The sequence below is a fragment of the Sorex araneus genome, chromosome 4 (genome assembly GCF_027595985.1).
Source record: "Sorex araneus isolate mSorAra2 chromosome 4, mSorAra2.pri, whole genome shotgun sequence".
In the NCBI taxonomy this organism is placed as follows: domain Eukaryota; kingdom Metazoa; phylum Chordata; class Mammalia; order Eulipotyphla; family Soricidae; genus Sorex; species Sorex araneus.
The window spans coordinates 151973328-151993536 of NC_073305.1; the positions used below are offsets into that span (position 1 = coordinate 151973328).

At 38.0% G+C, this 20209-nt stretch overlaps 1 protein-coding gene across 3 annotated transcripts in view; it reads left to right on the plus strand.

The window, feature by feature from the left end:
• Positions 1 to 7275, plus strand: part of TRMT11 (tRNA methyltransferase 11 homolog) — a 56648-nt gene extending 49373 nt beyond the window's left edge. For all 3 annotated transcript variants that reach the window (XM_055136919.1, XM_055136920.1, XM_055136921.1), the window contains one exon: positions 7027 to 7275. In XM_055136919.1, coding sequence (XP_054992894.1) covers positions 7027 to 7158 — 132 coding nt within the window. In that variant the 3' untranslated portion in view covers positions 7159 to 7275. The remainder of the gene's footprint in view (positions 1 to 7026) is intronic.
• The last annotated feature ends 12934 nt before the right edge of the window (positions 7276 to 20209 follow it).

Consider the following 20209-nt stretch of genomic DNA (forward strand, 5'->3'; position numbering starts at 1 on the left):
TATATTCTTGTGATGTCCTTTTGTGTCAAGTGTGTAATCACAGTTTCTGAGTTTGACCATTCATTTTTTTAATGTCTGCCTTGCAAATAGGTGAGCTCTCTGCATTCACAGATCTGTTATTTTGTCACTTAGTACGTGGTCGTGGAGTGATTCCCAACAAAAAGTCCTCTACAAAAGTCAATATTGGAAAAACATTTTAATTCCATGCTATGTAAGCCCTCGTTTATCATAAGTAGAGCAAAAACTTGGTTGAATTATTATTACACCTTTCCTTTAATTGAATGAGAATAAATTACAAATAACAACTGGCGAAAAGGCTAGAAACATGGGTCTTTTTGCCTCCGTTGAGTTACCAATGAAGTTCTTTTCAACTTTAAAACTTTCCTAGGTTTCTTTAAAATCGGAGTGAGGAACACTTGTATGTATATTCTCACAATATTATCTGGAGGGAGTGTCCTTCACTCCAGCTAGCCTCAGTTTCAAATGTTACTGCAAAGCATCTAATTCTGTGTTTATTCTTGAAAAAAATTTTAACTCTTTCTAGACTAAAGTTTATCAATTTGTAAGTGGTTGAAGTAGTTGTTTTTTTCTGTTCCTTGTTGGCAATGTAAAAAACAAAACACAAAAAAACAAAGAACTTGTTGGGGCCAGAGAGCTAGTGTCACAGGTAGAGCATGTGCTTTGCATGCTGTTGATCTGGGTTTGATCCCTGGCATCCAAGATAGTCCCCTGAGCACTGCCAGGAGTGACTCCTGAGTGTAGCGCCAACGCCCCCCCCCCCCAGCATCACCAGTAAATGGACTGAAAACAAACATTAAAAAAAAAAATCCCTTGAACAATATAAAGTTTTGCCTTTCTTTTTTTAAGAATTATTTTCGACTTCATGTTGGATCTAGATGAAAATGATACACTTTGGAAGCTCCAGCATGAATTTGGTATTTACCAATAAACCCAGTGTATTTGTTTATTTTCATGTTCTTTTAAAATGAAACGATAAAATTAACCCATATTAGAAAATTCTCTAATACATTTCTCTGTTCCAGCCAGAAGAGGGCAGTGTACCCATAAAAGTACACTACCAGTTCTAAGGGATTCCTCTGATCTCTTTGGCAACTGTGTTAAAATTCCTTGAGTGGTTTATGTTTAGAATTAGTGGTACTGATAGGACAGGAAATTGGTTGGGTGGGACAGTGGTTAAAAGGATCCTGTCTAAAAGTTTAGATCTGAAATATGTGCTACCGTAATGTTGCTGTTCAGTGAGGAATGCCCTCTAAATGTCAAACTTCATTTTCAGCTATACCCACCAATGGACCATGTGGGAAATTAACTCTTTAACCGTTGTTTTGATATAACTTATACATATAAAAAAATGTGATGGGAAAAGAGCAAGCACTTTGAGTTTTAAGTTGTGTCTTGGCTACGGTCTTGGCCATGGTACTTATTAGCTATGGCCTGTTCTAGATTATTCAGACTCTCTCGGCTCCCCTTGCTACCCTGCAAATGTTAGCAATGGGCTTGTGAAAATATGCAGAAATTAAATAATTGGGCTTAAAACACAGAAAAAAATGTAATAATTGCTCTCTTGAATCAGAACTTACATAATTTTTGCAATATTTAAAATTGCTTTATTTCTTTGGATAATAAAAGGGACCTGGAAGTTGTGTAATTCCATTATACAGTTGTCTGCAGCGGGTCCACATTTTCCCATAGGAGTTCTAATTTCTGGTTATTAAAATGATTGCAAATAACAGTATAATCAACAACCTTAATATTTTATTCCTATTTCCTTAACTATTTTGCTGCAGAGTTTATGGGTAGTTACAATATTCAGTAAAGGGTGGTCCATAATCTTTTATTCTGTAGTTTTCTCTTTTGGCATGTCCTAATATGTATTTTTATTTTCCATTAAGTATTTATTGCTTCCTTAAAATGGATAGAATTCAAGCTTTATGATACATAGATGGCATCATGACTAGTAGTAGTAGACGGATTTGGAAGTGTTAGACAAAAGTCAAATCTTGGGACAAGTTTGAGTTACGGAGGGAGATCAGAGGTTGTGGTGCTTGAGGACACTCTTCTTCTTTTAAGTGTACACTTTAGCCTTTGAGATACTGAATTGGAAAAAACCCCTGATATTCTTGGATAAGATGGGCAGGGAATGTGCATAGAGAAGACTTGTGAAAAGGTGATGAAAAATATGTAGAGTTGAATATCATCATTTCAAGTGTGAGACCTGGTAAACTAAAGATAGGATGAAAGAAATATGGAGAAAAGAGAACATTCCTTGAACATTAGAATACTAAATTTTGAATGCTGCAAGCAGTACAATTTATATAGAAGAAAGTATAACTTAAATGTGTATATGAATTACATAAGTTTATGATATGTGCATATATGATAGGTTTATGAGTTTATATATACATATATAAGGTTATATGTATATATTCATGGCAGAGCCTGTCAGGCTCCTCATGGCGTATTTGATATGCCAAAAACAGTAACAATAAGCAGTCTCATTTTCCTGACCCTGAAAGAGCCTCCAATTGTTGAGAAAGACGAGTAAGGAGAGGCTGCTAAAATCTCAGGGCTGGGACAAATGGAGATTTTACTGGCGCCCGCTCGAGTAAATCGATGAACAATGGGATGACAGTGATGCAGTGATGTGTATGTTGGCCACTGGTTGTGATAGAGGATAGATATAATAAATGTTTCATGTGGAGTGTTTTATGAATTGTCAACTTTTCTGCTTAAATGAAAATGGTAACCAGATCCCTGGTGATCCAAGAAATTTGGAACTTTGAGCTTTTCTAGGAGTTTTTGTTGTGAGTTTCCATGTTGGACTCGGAGGGCTGCCTTACAGAAGAGGTCATGGGCATCCGACACTTCACATGGATTGTTCTCTACTCCCTGTGAGATAAAGGGGAAAAATAAAATGATTTCTTTGCTGTGCCTCTCCCCCTCTCAGTTGTTTTCCTACAGTGAATGTCTTTACCAGCTTTTCCAGGAGCATGTACTTCTCTGCCACTGAGTCCCTGTAGCACAGACCATTGTCTGTCAGACACTTATTTTTGGTGGGACAGGAGTTGGGCCACACCTGGCCATGCTAAGGGATATTTCTGACTCTGTGGTCAGGGCTGAGTCTGGAGGCGAGTGGGGGACTGTTTGTGTTGCCAGGGATCGAATCAGAGCAGCCATCTACATACAAGGCAAGCAGCTCCTTAATTCTCTATTATTTCTGTGGCCTTTTAGTTTTGTTTCTTTCGATTCTGTGGAATGATCCTGAGCAGTGCTCAGTGAGCCTGGCTGGATCAGGGGTGAGGGAGATTTCTGGGGTGGGAGCAGCATATGGTGCCAGGGATGGATTCAGATCTCATGTCAAGCGTGCATTTCAGCTGTTTGAACCATCCCCCTGCGCCCCGGTTTTTAACATTTTTTTTTTTAACAAGAGATTCTTAAAGTCTGTGCTATTCTCAGATAAAGAATGTCATCAGTAGTACAAGTTTTCTTGATAACCATTTCGAGAGAGGTTTTTCTGATCATTATTTTTGGGTCTTCCAAACTTGTGTTCATTCCCAGTCTCTGACTCTGATCTTTGTATTCTCTATTTTTTATCACCAGTTTCCTCTTTACCCTTCAGATTAAAGACAAGCTCTTCGGTTAAAAGCTTTGGTCTCAGAGGGAGATTAGTTTTCATTGTCTTTGACATTTGTCTTCTGCTTTCCCTGGCAAACTGTAGAAGGTGGACTGTGTGCACTAGCAGCTGGACCCGAGTCTGCCTTCAGATTTCCTTGCTGTCTTATTGTACCCCTGGAGCTAAACATTTCTGTTCTGCTTTATCCTTCCTACTACTGCAGTGCCAGGACGTTCCCTGCAAGTCTCTTGTGTGTTTCCCTGTAAGGGAACTCGTATAACAGCCTAAGTGGGTTGTGGGAAGAGAGGACAGGACGACAGAGGCACTTCAGTGTCTGGGAGCAGAGTGGTGCAGATTCGTGAAAGTAAAGTCCCAGGGCTGATGATTAATATTAATGGAGCTAACACATATCTGAGTTAAGTCATGCATGTAGTTCCCAAATTACACGTTTTCTGGTGATATCATTTGATGTAAGACAGAATTTAGAGCACCTGGAAGCATAGATGAAGGCATGTCCTTTCTTTCCTTTCATATGACTCAAACTTCGGACTTCTGATAAAAACTTAAATGTACAAGCCAAGTTTAAGGGCCTGACCATTAGTGTGTTTTGCAGCTGTCCCCTTTTGCCAGTCCTGAGTTGTGGAGCAGGCTGCAGTCCTCCTTTGGTGTCGGCTGTGCGCTGGGACTCTGGCTTCCTCACTCACCTCTGGACTTCTTAGACCTGTCCCAGTTCCCAGTTTCAAGACTTTCCTATCATTGAAATATATCCATTAGTTACTTGAATTGTTTATTTTATATGTGTGTGTGTGTGTGTGTGTATGTGTGTGTATATATATATGTATATGTGTGTGTATATAATATATATATATATATATATATATATATATAGAGAGAGAGAGAGAGAGAGAGAGAGAGGCTGGAATGATAGCACAGCGGGTAGGGCATTTGCCTTGCATGCGACCGACCCAGGTTCGATTCCTCCGCCACTCTCTGAGAGCCCAGCAAGCTACTGAGAGTATCCCACCCACATGCAGAGCCTGGCAAGCTACCCGTGGCGTATTCAATATGCCAAAAACAGTAACAAGTTTCACAATGGAGATGTTACTGGGCCTGCTCGAGCAAACCAATGAGCAACGGGATGACAGTGACAGTGATATATATATTATATATGTATATATATATATACATATATATATATATATATATAAGGAGTTATGCTATGCTCAGGAATTACTTCTAGTGGTGCTTGGGGACCATACGGTATGCTAGGGACCAAACCTGGATTGGCCACGTGCAAGGCAATGCCCTCCCCACTCCCCACTGTATTATCCCACTGGCCCCAGTTTACTGTACTTCTGATTCTCTCTGCATTTATATCTTGGCTATAGCTCTCAGAGCTTTCATCCGTCCCCTTTTATTTACAGAAGTTTTCGTGGGAGAAAAGTTAACTCTTCCAGAAAAAGAATATCCTCTAATTCAGAGTATAGCTCTGTGAATGTAAATAGATCAGTGCTCAAATCACTTACCAGCTGTGTTGGGTCTATAGTTTTAAATTCTTCAGGTGTAAAAGAGTGCACTTATCTCTTAGAACTAACAAGTTTGTATTAGATAATTTGTAGGAAGCATTTAGTATAATTTTTGCCTATGATAATAACCCAGTTAAATCTGTATCGAGGGGAATGAAATTCTTGAATTTAGTCATTCAATATTTTTGACTTATACAACTATTCATTTCTTGGGGGATTATTGAAGATAGCATTAAGTTAGTACCAATGGCAGATTTTCATAATTTTACAGGTATTGGGGACTGAACTATGTTAATGGCCTAAAGATTTGAATAGCCACCTGTTTTTATGAATCAGGAAGTCTGATCACGTCTAATAATTTACTTTTGTCAATTTTTAAAACATCAGTTTTTTTAATAGATGTTCAAACCACAGAGCCAGAAATGTCCCTTAGCATGGCCAGGTGTGGCCCAACTCCTGTCCCTCCAAAAACAAGTCTCTGACAGACAATGGTCTGTGCTACAGGGACTCAGAGGCAGAGAAGTACATGCTCCTGGAAAAGCTGGTAAGGACATTCACTGTAGGAAAACAACGGAGAGGGGGAGAGGCACACCAAGGAAATCTTTTTTTTTTTTTCCTCTTTACCTCACAGGGAGTAGAGAAGAATCCATGTAAAGCCCATGACATCTTATGAATAAGTTAGCACAAGTTTAGTTTTGTTGAACCAGAGTTTTATGAGTTAAATTGAAATTTTAAAGTGGGGAAATTAAAAAAACTTCTGTTAATGTTTAGGAAATCAGTAATGATACAGGGTACGACTTTCCTCTCACACAGGAATTCAAAAAATGCAAGTGTTATGAGGATCTTATATTTGTGAATAGCCATTTTGAGACTGAAACCAGGATAAATTAGACTTCTTATTTTCTAATAGTGTTTCTACATTTCTCAAAATTTCATTAATTGGCATATAAGTGAATATGAATTTATAGAAGCACGTGTGAAATGACATTTTAGTTCTAATTAGATTTTTTTAAATCATAGTGTTGTTTAGTGTAATTAAATTCGGAGCCTATTTTTCCATTTTCTGTCAGTGTTCTTGGTTTTCGGACATCTAAGCCGAAATATAGCATTCTGACTTAGATCAATGCCTCTAGTAGTATCCAAGTGTTAGTCTGAATGCTGATGCTTATCTATCTCTGAAGACTAAAAGTGTGAAAAATCACTTGTTTAACATATATATTCATCCACTGGTTACTTAAAATTATCTGGGATAGTTATTTTATTAACTGAATTGATTAACTCAAAGCCATTTCTATTTCTGCATGATACGTCAATGCAATAATTTCTTATTTATATATGTGTGTGTGTCTAGCTATATCTCTATGTATGTGTATATATATACCTGTATATGTATATATGTATATGTATGTGTATAAACATACCTGTATGTGTGTGTCTATATATATATATATATATATATAGACACACACATACCCCATGTGGAATAAAAACTTTCCTGTTTAATAACTCCGAGAGTCACAGATGATTTTAATTTGTGTTGAATTAGGAATTGAAAAATGCATTTGTCCACCTGACGTGTTGCCTGAGATGATTCTCCTCCCAGTGTATTGCTGTTTTTCTAGTAAAGCAATTTGTCATTTCTGTCCAAAGGGTCACTGTGTAACTCAGTTGGAGATATGCAGTAGGTGGAAATACTCTGAATGTTCAAGCGTGATGCAGATATAAATAGTGGTATATTTCAAATACAGGTAATAAGGAAAATCAAACCAGAGAGTGAGCGTTTGCTTAATGTAAGTGACTGCCTTGATTGTAAGCTAACTAAAGAAATAACTCAGGCATCCTTTCTTTCTGTATTTCCCAAACAACCAGGACCGGGACCAGTATTCACATCTGCTAAGTGATCAAATTCTGCCATACCAAGGCCATAATTCCTTCCGTGAGAAATATTTCAGTGGTGTAACGAAAAGAATTGCCAAGGAGGAAAAATCCAGCCAGGAGTAACAATTTAGATTTTGACAACGAAGAAAGAAGAAGGATTTTCTGAAAGACAAGATGTTCTGGATGTGAATTTTTGATACAGAAAACATGTTTGAAGGACTTTTTATATATATATATATATATATATATATATATATAATAAAACATGCTAGAAAGTAAATCAAAAAGTTCTTTAAAAATTAGTTTTGTTTTGCAGATTTTTGTTGTATGTGGTCTTTTGAACTTTCTATTTTAAATTTCAAGTTTTGAGGCTGGGGAGGTAGTATAGAGGTTAAGGTGCATGCCTCATATATGACTGACACCCATTCCATCCCCAAGACCACATGGTCCCCCAAACATCATTTGGTGATCCCTGGGGGTGCCTGGACATTGTGTGGGTAGCCTGGTTAGTTCCCAGCATCATAGGCACAAATAATTCTGCATCCTGGTGTCTGGACATTTAATTGCTGTTCCACATGGCCAAAAATAAACAGGAGGGGTCCCCTGGGCCCCCAGAGTACCCTTTTGGAGGTTCTCCTGACCCCCAAATACCCAAAGCAACAACCTCCAAAAGTATTTTGAAAATTGACACAAATACTTGTATTTTGGGTAATTAACTTACAAAGGTAACTAATATTGTTGTCTTCTTAAAAATATACCTATCAGCTATAGGCAATTAATAGTGATTGAAAATTTATTCATTAGGTTTGTTAAATTTGGTTTTTTACTATAATCGATCATTTTTTCTAATAAAATATTGTGAGGATTCCTTAAGTCATGGAGTATTTCAGTGCTTTTCAGGGGGAATGTGACGAAGGAAATTTTGATTTATAAGTGTCAGTCAAGTAATTATTGCTTTTATAAAGGATGATGAGAAAGGCTCAAATCTTACAACCTAAAAACATTCTAAACTCCGAGACCTGTCTACATCTTCAGCTTGTTTGTGCCTTGGATCTGCTGCTGCATTTCTAAACCTTGACTGTCGGTCAAGTGAGCTACCCATAATTTTTCTTTCAGAAAGTAACTGATAGTTAAAACAGTGAAATAACAACACAAATTCTTAATGGTTCCCTAATGCTATTAAGGCTAATCAGAGTTATTTGAAATAGATGCCATATTTTTGTTGAAGGAGAAACTTTGCTGAGTTCACATTGTGTCCATCATGAAAATATCTTATTTGAAAACCACTGTACCCATTAATTCAGGATGCTAATGGCTTTTCTGCCTTCGGTGGTCAAATCCACCTCAGCAGGGTGGCAGTAAAGGAATCCTCTCCCTCTAACCAGAGCCTACTTTTATTTGTTATTATTTTAGTGTTACTGCTGGACTCAATGTGAAGACATAGATGTGGACCTCAAAAGCAAGCACACAGACAGACAGACAGACAGACAGGGAAAACCCTGGCTTTCCAAAGGGTTCCCTCTCCTTGTCCTGTAGCTCTGAATTTTAGCAGCAGATCTCAAACATTTCAGTGATTACTTTGTTTGGGTTTCAGGATATGATTTGTGGTATGCTGGGGAAAATCTAAAAGTATTCAAATATGATTTATTTTCAGTATTGCTATTATAAACCATCTTATTTAAAACTTTGAGGTTATATGAAGGGGGTGAATTCAAAACTGACTAAATTTGGAATTTGGAATTTTTAGCTTAGCCCATTTTTGGGTTGCTATAAAAAGTAGCCCTAATAGTTCTAGAAAATTAGCCACATTAATTTTAGTCACTTTGTTCTTAAAGATTATCTAATATTTATAAAATATTTCAAATTCTTATTTAAGTCTTGGAATATGTAAATCTTAGTTATTATGAAACACTTTATTTTTCAGTTCAGTTTCCTATTTTTGAACTTTCACTAGTTCTGAGTGCGAATTTGGATTTTTAAGGAACAAATTGTTTTAAATTTAAAATACTGTAGTTTAGGTAACAGCTGTAACAGTGTTAACTTTCGCGGCAGAGTGTGAATCTATATTTTAACACGTTGATGTTGGCACTGTAATTTGTGTTAATTAAACTACATTCAGCTGTGAACTGTGAGCCATCGGTGGTACACAGCAACAGCACGGTGTCATTTATACTCAGAATTAAGAAGGATACTTGGTTGCTTCCAATTAATTTTGCTTTTAGAATAGTGGCCATAAGTCCATAAGAGATCTCATTTTCTGGTATCAGATATTAATATAGGTTACAGATCATTTCCAGGATTGTCTTAGCTTTATGTATATTTACCCTATGCAGAAATATCACCTATAAAATGCCTGCAGTTCAGATAGCCCTAGAGTACGAATTTATAGTACAGTGTGTGAGTGAATACTAGGTGGTCTGTGAGCTGCCCTATTTAATGTTTATAATATGACAAATCTATAATTTTATTTCTGTCATATATTAAATAGCTGTAAAATCCTTAGTGGTTTCTTGGGGATGTTTTATCTGAAGTAATCTTCTCATCCATCAGATGGGGATTAGTTTTTTTGTTTCTATAATGGCTAGAAGGGAATAGTGGAGTAGGTGGTCCTTCGTGTGTCTCGCCAAAGTGGCCAGCAGATTAAGAAAAAGTTTAAAATCTGCTACAAATTTCTCAGCCACTTCCTGCCTCAGGGTAACCCAGGTTTGGGCCAGCTTACCACTCATTTCCTTATGACTAATTCTTTAAATACAAAAATTGAGTAATAAAACATTCTCTAACTGTTGAAACTCTGGGAGGTAAGACAGTGGTACAGCTATTTCCATGTGGAGAAAACTCACTTAAAATTTGAGATTTCCCACATCTTTAAGAAGAATAGTGATCACAGCTAAAAAGAACCTTGTTTCAATCTTGGCAGGGAAAAATAGGGTATGAGTTATACACCAGATTCATTGTAGTAAATGTGTTTATATTATTGGATGAGAAATAGGCTTTAAAAGTTTGAAACACAGGAACAGTTTTTGAAGTAATATGTTTTATATTCAACATAAAGAAGAAAGGATTCGACTTTTTTGACATCAAGGAATTACATGTTAAAGAATTATCTGGATACTAAAAAAGCATATTCAGTCCTTACTTTAAGGTCTTAGTCATTCAGAGTTAGAAGAACTGCTAATATCCTATGCAGAAAATATTATCACATATTATTAATCCAGAGAATTATGGAATAAAATGTCTATGTTGGAAATTGAGTGTGACTTTCCTTTTGGGAAATGACTTCTTTCTACACCATTTAACTCTTCCTTGAAAAGCACAATAGAAATAAGCTGATAATGTTGTAAAAATTCTTTTCTATGTAAAGCCAGGCATGAAAAGTTATTTAATGGCATATTGGGGTGGAAATGGAGGTGAATGATGTTTGAGAAATGAATGGCCTTATTGTTGATCAAAAGGGGAGTTCATTATAACAGATTAAGGACCTTTTTGCTCTTTTTACAAGAGATTGGTTTTTGCTCCATTATAAACTATTTAGAAAACTAAACACTTGTAGGAATCTTTTCTTAGCATGATTGTATTCATCGAAAAGTGAAGTCTATTTCATTTCCAACTCACCCACTCCCATTTTGCTCTGATATTTATCAAGTAATGTGGTTTTTAATCCAAACATAAAAAGTGTCTTAATCCAGAACATACACGTGCACACAATAACATTAGACTGATGATGTTTGTACTTTACTAGAACATCGAGGTTTTTCTCTATAGCAGAGTGGTTTGAGAACATAAGGTCTAGAGTATAAAGAATTATAATGGAATGATAAACATGTCTGTGATTCATAGAATCATAGAGACCGCACATTCCTGTCTATCTTTTGGGGTGAAAAACTTCCTAGGGAGCCTGACCTTGTTCCCTTTAATAGGGGATGTTCACATGTTTCACTGTATAGAATAAGCAAATTGATGTTCAGATATAACTGAGGCCAAGCAGAGTTTGGCTCTTACCCTTTCCTTCCTAAGCCATTGTGGATGGGGTCTCAGAGATCTGGAAATTAGATTGCCATGGCATCTCTAAAGAAGACTGGGTTATAAAACAAACAGGTTTAGTAGATGAACAGTAAAATAAGCCAACTTCACTCTACGTAACTGCTAATCCTAATTTTTGGACATTAGGAAGTATTCAGTATATTTTCTTTGAAAAATTTTCTGTCCGGGCTGGAGCAATAGCACAGTGTGTAGGGCGTTTGCCTTGCACATGGCTGACCTGGGTTTGATTCATCCATCCCTTTCGGAGAGCCCAGCAAACTACTGAGAGTATCCCACCAGCATGGCAGAGCCTGGCAAGCTACCCGTGGCGTATTTGATTTGCCAAAAACAGTAACAAGTCTCATAATGAAGACATTACTGGTGCCTGCTCAAACAAATCAATGAACAATGGGATGACAGTGCTACTGTGCTACAGTGCTACTAATGTAAACATTGCAGTGATGCCAGATTGAATTGCCTAAAAAATTAATTTGTCGGTGACCTCAGCATTTTGGAAAAAAAAATCTCTCCTTTAATCATACCTTCAAGGATTTTTTCTCAAGGCTTATCAGAACTCCATTTTGTCTGAGATCCTGCAATGATGATTAACTGGATTAAAGTGAAATTTGACAAATCTTAGAATAAAAAGACTAAAGAAAAAATTAAAATTGAAAATGTGATTAGTGCTGGAGCTGGGCTTTGGTGTATTCTATGTAATGTAATATAATTTTGTGAAGTAGATAAGCATGATCAGGACTGGTATTTAGAAATTTGTTTAGTTCCTTAATAACAGGTATTTACTACAAATCTGAGTGTTCTCAGCATAAGTAACAAAAATCTTTTTTGACGTTATTTCATTTTTATGTCATTTTTGCCTATTGGGCACAAATTTTCTATAATTTCTGACTGTTGGATGCAAAACAATTGTCCATAGTTTTCTTGCAATTCTTTCTCTAGGGACATGTGATCCAAGTATCCTTGACTGCCTTTTGGGTTATTTGTGAGTTGCATGGAGATAGTGTGTCCACATCTCCCTATCTAGCCTTCTGAAAAACAGCTATTAGCAAACTACTAGACTCTCCAACACACTGAACAACTGTGCCATTGTACCTAATATACCAAACATACCGATGACTACCAAGGCAAGAAGAGCCCAACCAGCCTCCCTTGTCAGATGGAACTGATACATTCAAGAACGATGTTGGCTGAATGCAGTGACATCCTGGGTTTACATGATGGAGTGTTCAGTGTCCTTTTGGGGAAATCCTCCATTGCACTGATCGAAACAGGTACTGGCTCAATGATGTTCTTAATTCATAAAGCTGCGTTTATAGGGCTTAAAAATACATTTAAGTTGCATTTAGTGAATTCCTCCAAATGCCTGCTGCCTCTCGAACTGGTGGGTTGGCTAAGCTGAAAGCTGGTGCAGTTAACATTAAGTTGCCAACCTCAGTACCAGCAGGCAAAGCTTAAAATGAATGTGGTTGACCTGGTCAATGGGAATAACTCAAGAGCATTCTCATAGTTAAAGCTAATGCCATCTTTGTTGAGCTTTATTATACTTTACTAACTTAGGCTGTAGCTAGTGACCAACTATTTGTTCTGCTAATTGGAAAATTGTAGAGCAGCAGATTGAAAATACCTCACCTTAGCAGCTTCACCTAGCGAGATTGTGGCTGCTGAGAGCTGAATAGGTCATTCTGTGATGAGACTAAACCAGAATAAAGTGGTTGGTTGAACCTCCGCCATCAGATTAGCATGATTGTTGCCTGGCTCCATCATTGTCATGGCAGCGTACCTATCTCTAGCTAGACAAGACAAAGTAAAGGTCTCTGTTTCTAATGCAAAGCGACCATCTGGTCCTGAACTTGTGACTCTTGCCAGAAAAGGCCTGGGTGTCTTGTCGTAAAGGAGACCACACTATATGGGTTGTTGTCTTACCTGCTATGGCAGGCTGATTAATTGCTTTGGATCTTTGTCCCCAGAGCAAGTGGTTGGGTGTCATTACTGTTGACACTTTCTCAAGTTACAGTGTTGTTCTTCCTGTCCTATCCTTGACTCCAGTCATGGCACTTTGGCCCTAGAAATTGCGTCACATGTTTGACTTTCTGGACCATTTGATATGACAATGGTATTACAGTTTTTATTCCAAAAGCCATTCAAACATGGGCTGATAGTCAAGGTATTTGTTAGACTTGCCAGGCGCCCTACCATTTGCAGTCTTGGGAGTTTTGAGTTTTGAAGTTTTCTTTACATTTGTTCTATTTTCCCTGGCAGTCCCTTACCAAGGCTCAGAAAAACTCTGTGCACTGTTTCAGAGTTAGCTCTGATTAGTGTTGTGTTTGGTCCTTTCTCAGACACTGAAATCTGTTATTGGTAGACTTCAAATTTAGAGGTTATTGATGAATAATAACATGAGTTTCAAACCTGGAAGATTTTTCCAAAATCTGCACTAAGGAAGGAGTTGTCAAAATCTTTTTCCAAAGGATTGCTGTTTTATTATTGGTGTTAAAGTAGAAAAGCCAATATTCCAGCCTCTAGTTTTATTCTTTTTTTTCTTTTCTTTTCTCTCTTTTTTCCTTCTTTCTTTCTTTCTTTCTTTCTTTCTTTCTTTCTTTCTTTCTTTCTTTCTTTCTTTCTTTCTTACTTTCTTTCTTCCTTTCTATCCTTCCTTCCTTCCTTTCTCCCTCCCTCCCTCCCTCCCTCCCTTCTTTCTTTCTTTCTTTCTTTCTTTCTTTCTTTCTTTCTTTCTTTCTTTCTTTCTTTCTTTCTTTCTTTCTTTCTTTCTTTCTTTCTTTCTTTCTTTCTTTCTTTCTTTCCTTTCTCCCTCCCTCCCTCCCTTCTTTCTTTCTTTCTTTCTTTCTTTCTTTCTTTCTTTCTTTCTTTCTTTCTTTCTTTCTTTCTTTCTTTCTTTCTTTCTTTCTTTCTTTCTTTCTTTCTTTCTTTCTCTCTCTCTCTCCCCCTCCTTCCCTCCCTCCCTCCCTCCTTCCCTTCCTTTTTTCCCTCCCTCCTCTAAGGGTCAAACCCAGAACCTCACATAAAGGGCAAGTGCTGTATCACTGAACTGTATTTTCAACTGCTGATTTATTAAGTTTGTTATGTTTCTTCTAGATCCCAAAAACTGTTTCAAAAACAAACATTCTATTTTATTTTAGTGCTACATTTTCTGTTGTTCATGTTCTGAGATTTGCCTGCTGGTAATTGTTCGATACAAAAAACTGTGGGAGGATTGTACAAATTGATTGTACAAAGATTGTACAAAGGTAAGTACAAATTGACATGCAACCCAGAATCACTGGAATTCATGAACCTGAATTGAGAGTCAATAAGACTGGTGAGTATAGTTAGAGGGCTTTTAAGATCCCATCCCCTGCCTTGAGAGAATGAGGGGACTACCTCAGGATTTTTTACATTACCAAAGCATGATCTTGATATTATTTGGTGATGGTGGTTTGAAATGGAGAGAGAAATACAAGAAGCTGGGAATGGCGGAAGGTTGAAGCAGTATCTTGGTGAGAGATATAACTACCCCTAACTGAAGCAACGGTAGAGGGATTGGTCTGAGAATATTTACATGGTGAAATGATCAGGACTTAGCAATTTGGCAGAGGCAGGAGGAATAAGGGATGACTGATGTCTAGGGTTCCAGTTAAGCATTAGGGTATGAAGCATGATACAAATTGGAGTGGAGGTGGAAAGACTTGGATAGACTGAACGCAAGGAGCCTGTGAGTGTTTGCATAACATGTTAAGCATTCAACAACAAAGCTGGACAGTGATAGTACAGGTGAGAAACAGAAGATCATTTAATGAGACAAGTTATAATCAGTGATTAAGGTATACTTCTAAGATCCTCACTGTTGAATTCTCCCTAATACACACACACACACACACACACACACACACACACACACACAAACAAAAACACAGACACACTTAACAAAAAAGAAGTGACACAACCTACTTTCCATGTGAGTGGATCAGACAATGGTAGTTTATTACATGAAATTAATTTTTTTAATTACTAAAGTATTCTGCTGCATTACTAAAGCCACAGAAAATTCCACTGACTTTGTGGTGATGTGCTCCTGCTGGAATTGGAGGGGTAGATATATTCATCTGTTGTGTAAATTAATGTGCTGTGTCATGTAGTTAGGACCGAAACTGATAAACTGTTGTTCTTTGCCTTTAAGATAATCCTGCCAAAGGAACACATGGACGCCCTTCTGTTGGGGCTTAGGATGTAGACAAAGAAAGACACCGGGTCTCCTCTTTTCTTTTTATTCTCTAAAATTAAAAATACTTCCCTTTTCTTTCTCTTATTTACAGAGCTACATAATAGCTTTTGGGCATTGGAATAAAAAATTACAGGATAAGCCAGAATATGGAGGAAATTTTAATTAAATCTGGGCCTTTTTAATTTTTTCTTTTATTAAAAAACCTTGGTCCAGGCTCCTAATTTCCCCCATCCCTTTTTATATATCCTTATACATTTGGCAAAGTTCATGACAAAACTTGGTTCCAGCTGTGGATTTTCCAAAAGCCTTTTCTGAAGCTTCTACTAATTTGGATTAAACTGGTTGAAAGCTTCACACAGAAATTCTGCCAGGGAATGTCACGACGCCCCTTGACACTTAATTCTACTAACATTTTTATCTTTTGGACCAAAATAAATGAATAACTTTTTAAAAAATTTCTCTTCTTAGCTTGTTTTCTCTATCTTGAAGAAACAGATCATAGAGCCTGAAAACAAAAGAACTTTGTTTTTGTGTCCAGTATGATATTCTAAACCCAAGAGAAGGAACATGATCCTAGGTAGGTTGCTGAGGTGAAAAAGACACCTCGTGTGTCAGACCAAGGCAAGACCTGAGGCAATTCAAATTGATCCCTGCATGCTTCGTTATGACTGTCAGCCATGAGAAAGAAAGCCTCTATTGTTACTGAATTTATATTCTGGGGTCCAGGTATAGTGGCAAATAATGTGTTAAGTTGTTAGTTAAGTCTGTCTTTCCGGTGACTACAAGCTCAGGGTGAGATTAGGAGGAGCATTTAATGAGTTCCAAGAGTGGTAGGATGGTTCATCAAGTGTTTTTGATATTTTAAGATTTAGGGTCTTGCTGATCTCAAAGAGGCTGTTTCTCCCAGAGCCTTTCAATTCCTAAAGATCAGAAAGGACTTGTCAGCCAGTGTGCAGTGTTTGAAGGCCTAACCCACTCTATTCTCTCTCTAGCTCTTATTTTCTGGTCACTATTCCCTTACCTTAGACAACCCCAAGCTTGCTTACACTGTTTCAAACTTTCCTTCCCATGGAATCTCCTTAAAGACTTAACCACATTTTTCAGACTCCCCTCTGCACCCCAGCTGATTGATGCTGGCACCTCCCTGCAGAGACCTGCACAGAACATCCTCTTGTTTTATACTTCGGGAAAATTCTGTTTTCATTGATAGTCATTGTTGGATCTGTTGGTCTCACCATAGCTGAACAATTATAAGTCTGTCGCACTAATTATAAATCTCTGCTTTAAAAAACAGAGATGGGGAAGATTAGGTCAAGGAAGACTCTGAAGAGATGATACATGCTTTGAAGATTTTTGAAGAGTGGAAGTTGCCGATGGTGTCAGCTGGTGAGGGAGCGGAGGGAGAAAGGGGCATTCCACCAGAGGGACTCGCCACTGAAAAGCACATTTGAGGACGAATTCGAGCACTTCCATGCCTGCAGCTTAATAGATTGGAGAAAGAAGATGAAGAAGAGCTGGAGAAGAAATGTGGGTCATGTCATAAAAAGCTAGACCTTGCTAAGATACTGGACTTGATTCCAGATGATGCTCTCTCCATGTGATCCTTATTCACTTATGGTCATGTCAAGGCTCTTCAGGAACTCTTGATTTCTTACAGTGATGCTGTTGGGGACAAAAAAACAGTACACAGGTAGGTACCTTATTGCAGCTCCTTTGGCCTCTACCCTGGTTCTATCCAGGTGTCACCACATAGGGTCCCCTGAGCACGGAAGTGCTGGATGTGTCCTCAAAACCAACAACAGTAACAACAAAATAAGACAAACAGGAAAACAAAAAGGTGCTGTTTGACCCCCTGGACAAAGGGGTCTTTCTGGCAATGGGATTTGTGTCTTTGTCTTTGCTCTGGAATCTGGTTCCCCCTTGTTCTGGTAATTAATGCCTCTGAGTTGAATAAACTGCCATGTGTCACCTTGAAGCCTCTGGATCCATCTGACAAATATTTCAACTGCTGGTCTGCAGTTGAAAACCACAGTCTGTAGAACACCTGTGTACAGACTGGTGTTGGTACATAAGGCTGGTGTTGGTAAAAAAGGTTGAAAACTACTGTCTTAAAATCTTCTTAGGTCCATCCGATAAAAGGTTGATATCAAGGGTATATAAAGCACTGATTGAACTCTACAAGAAGAAATCATCCAACCCCATCAGAAAATGGGCCGAAGAAATGAACAGAAACTTTCCTAAGGAAGAGATACAAATGGCCAAAAGGCACATGAAAAAATGCTCTGCATCACTAATCATCAGGGAGATGCAAATCAAAACAAGCATGAGATACCACCTCACACCACAGAGAATGGCACACATCCAGAAGAACAAAAGCAACCGCTGTTGGAGAGGATGTGGGGAGAAAAGGACCCTTCTACACTGCTGGTGGGAATGCTGACTGGTCCAGCCCTTTTGGAAAACAATATGACGCTTCTCAAAAAATTAGAAATTGAGCTTCCATTTGATCCAGCAATACCACTTCTGGGAATATATCCTGGAGAAACAAAAAAGTATAGTCGAAATGGCATCTGCACTTATATGTTCATCGCAGCACTGTTTACAATAGCCAGAATCTGGAAAAACCCCAAGTGCCCGAGAACAGATGACTGGTTAAAGAAACTTTGGAACATCTATACAATGGAATACTATGCAGCTGTTAGAAAGGATGAAGTCATGAACTTTGCATATAAGTGGATCAACATGGAAAGTATTATGCTAAGTGAAATGAGCCAGAAATAGAGGGACAGACATAGAAAGATTGCACTCATCTGTGGAATATAGAACAACAGAGTAGGAGACTAATACCCAAGAATAGTAGTATATAACATCAGGAGGTTGGCTCCATAGCTTGGAAGCTGGCCTCACATACTGCGGGAAAGTCATCCCAGATAGAGAGGGGAACACCAAGTAATATATGATTGGAGATCCTGCGCGGGAAGGGAGATGCGTGCTGAAAGTAGACTAGAGACTGAACAGGATGACTACTCAATACCCCTATTTCAAACCACAACACCCAAACGGAAAGAGAGATATCAAATTGGAATGCCCTGACATAGAGGCGGGGTGGGGTGGGGGGGCTGGGACTGGGGGGTGGGAGGGATACTGGGTTCACTGGTGGCAGAGAATGGACACTGGTGGAGGGATGGGCTCTTGAACATTGCATGAGGGAAAAACAAGCACGAAAATGTGTGAATCTGTAACTGTACCCTCACTGTGACTCACTAATTAAAAAATAAATTAATTAAAAAAAATTCTTAGGTCCCGGTTACTCTGAATAAGAGATCTACCCGAGAAAGGGCAGCAGAAATCTCCCTAACCTTGACTGACAGACACTTGCTCCAGATCCAAGCAACAAACTCGAGTTAACTTCTTACAGTGAGGAGATGATTTTTTTATTGGTTTTGCTCTTCACCTTTCACACAGTGCTGACGGTATAGGCCTGCAGAAGAGCAGACTGATGAAACTCTTGAGGCTTGCCAGCTCCTATTTGTCCTTATTTCCAAGGACAAACATAAACCCTGTCTCCAGGAGCTGGTTTTTTTTTTTTTTTTTTACTCCAAGACAAATGAGCTGTTGAAGTGTCATGATTTTGAAATCCTAGCAATATACATAAAGGATATTTTTACTGATCAACCCCACATCTGTCATAAATAAAAAGTGACTTGTGATGGAAACACTGTTGCTTATTCCAGGACTTTGTCTTGGGGCCTGCAGTCTTACCTTGTAAGACATAGTACTCCCCAGAAGGAAAATGCCCAGAAACTCCAGTCCTCTCTTTCTCTTCTCCTTAAATTAATCTCCAGACTCTTGAGCCACCAAATTCTGATGACTTCTTGAAAACCAGCTGATAAAGAGGAGGTAGAGGTACAGGATGGGACGCACTACGCGTGTTGGCCATTCTATCCTGTCTGCCTCACTTCCTTTGTCACATCTCCCAGCTTCTCCAGCATTCTCTCATTCTCTCATCCACCGTATGCTTTATTATTATCCACCAGCCACCCTGGACACAGAGATTAACTGAAGGTGTATTTCTTGACCTGAAAAGCAATGTTTGGACGTTGGCTAAGTTAATTTTTGTTACTTTATTAAAAATACTCTAACTTATTTTTTTTCTGATTTTCATTTAAACATCTAATAGAGTACTCTCTGAATGAGATATTGTTGAAGTTAGCAATTGGTGAGGAGAGATAAGATAGATGGGATCTATTTAATCTTACAGAAATTAACATTTTTTTCTCCTTGTGCTTATATAGTTTTTAAGTCTTAGCTATTTCTGTTAAATGTTTATATTTCCTCTATCAAGTCACACTGTCATCTTTTTCATGTTTTCTCAGTACCCTATATTAGTTCTTTCAACTTTTAAAAATTACAATTTTGTAAATAGGCAATACATGGCTATAATTTGAAATTCAAAACTCAAAGGAGGCCTAGTGAAAAGTTTCACTTTCTTCTCCCGGACTGTGGTCACTCATCCACCTAACATTCTGCCCTGGAGTCAGCCACTGTCGCAGTTGACTTAGTTCTGTGTCCATCAGCACACATAGTTCAAACATGAAGCTATAGGCATGATATCCATGTGCAGGAACAAAGCTGAAACAAAGGATATCTAACCAGTCTTTTCCAGATAGCTCTGAATTCATCTATGTTTTATTTCTCATTGTTAATATGAAAATAATAAGTGTTTTCTTAGCTACCTCCCTTGGAATGATAACTGAAATGATGTACATACATGCATTTTGAATAATTGTTTCATAACTTGTCACTTGTCACTTGTCATCCTGTTGATCTTCAATTTGCTCGAGCGGGTGCCAGTAACGTCTCCATTTGTCCCTCTCATGTAGCCCAATGATATCTGCTCACTCCAGGAACAGGAAG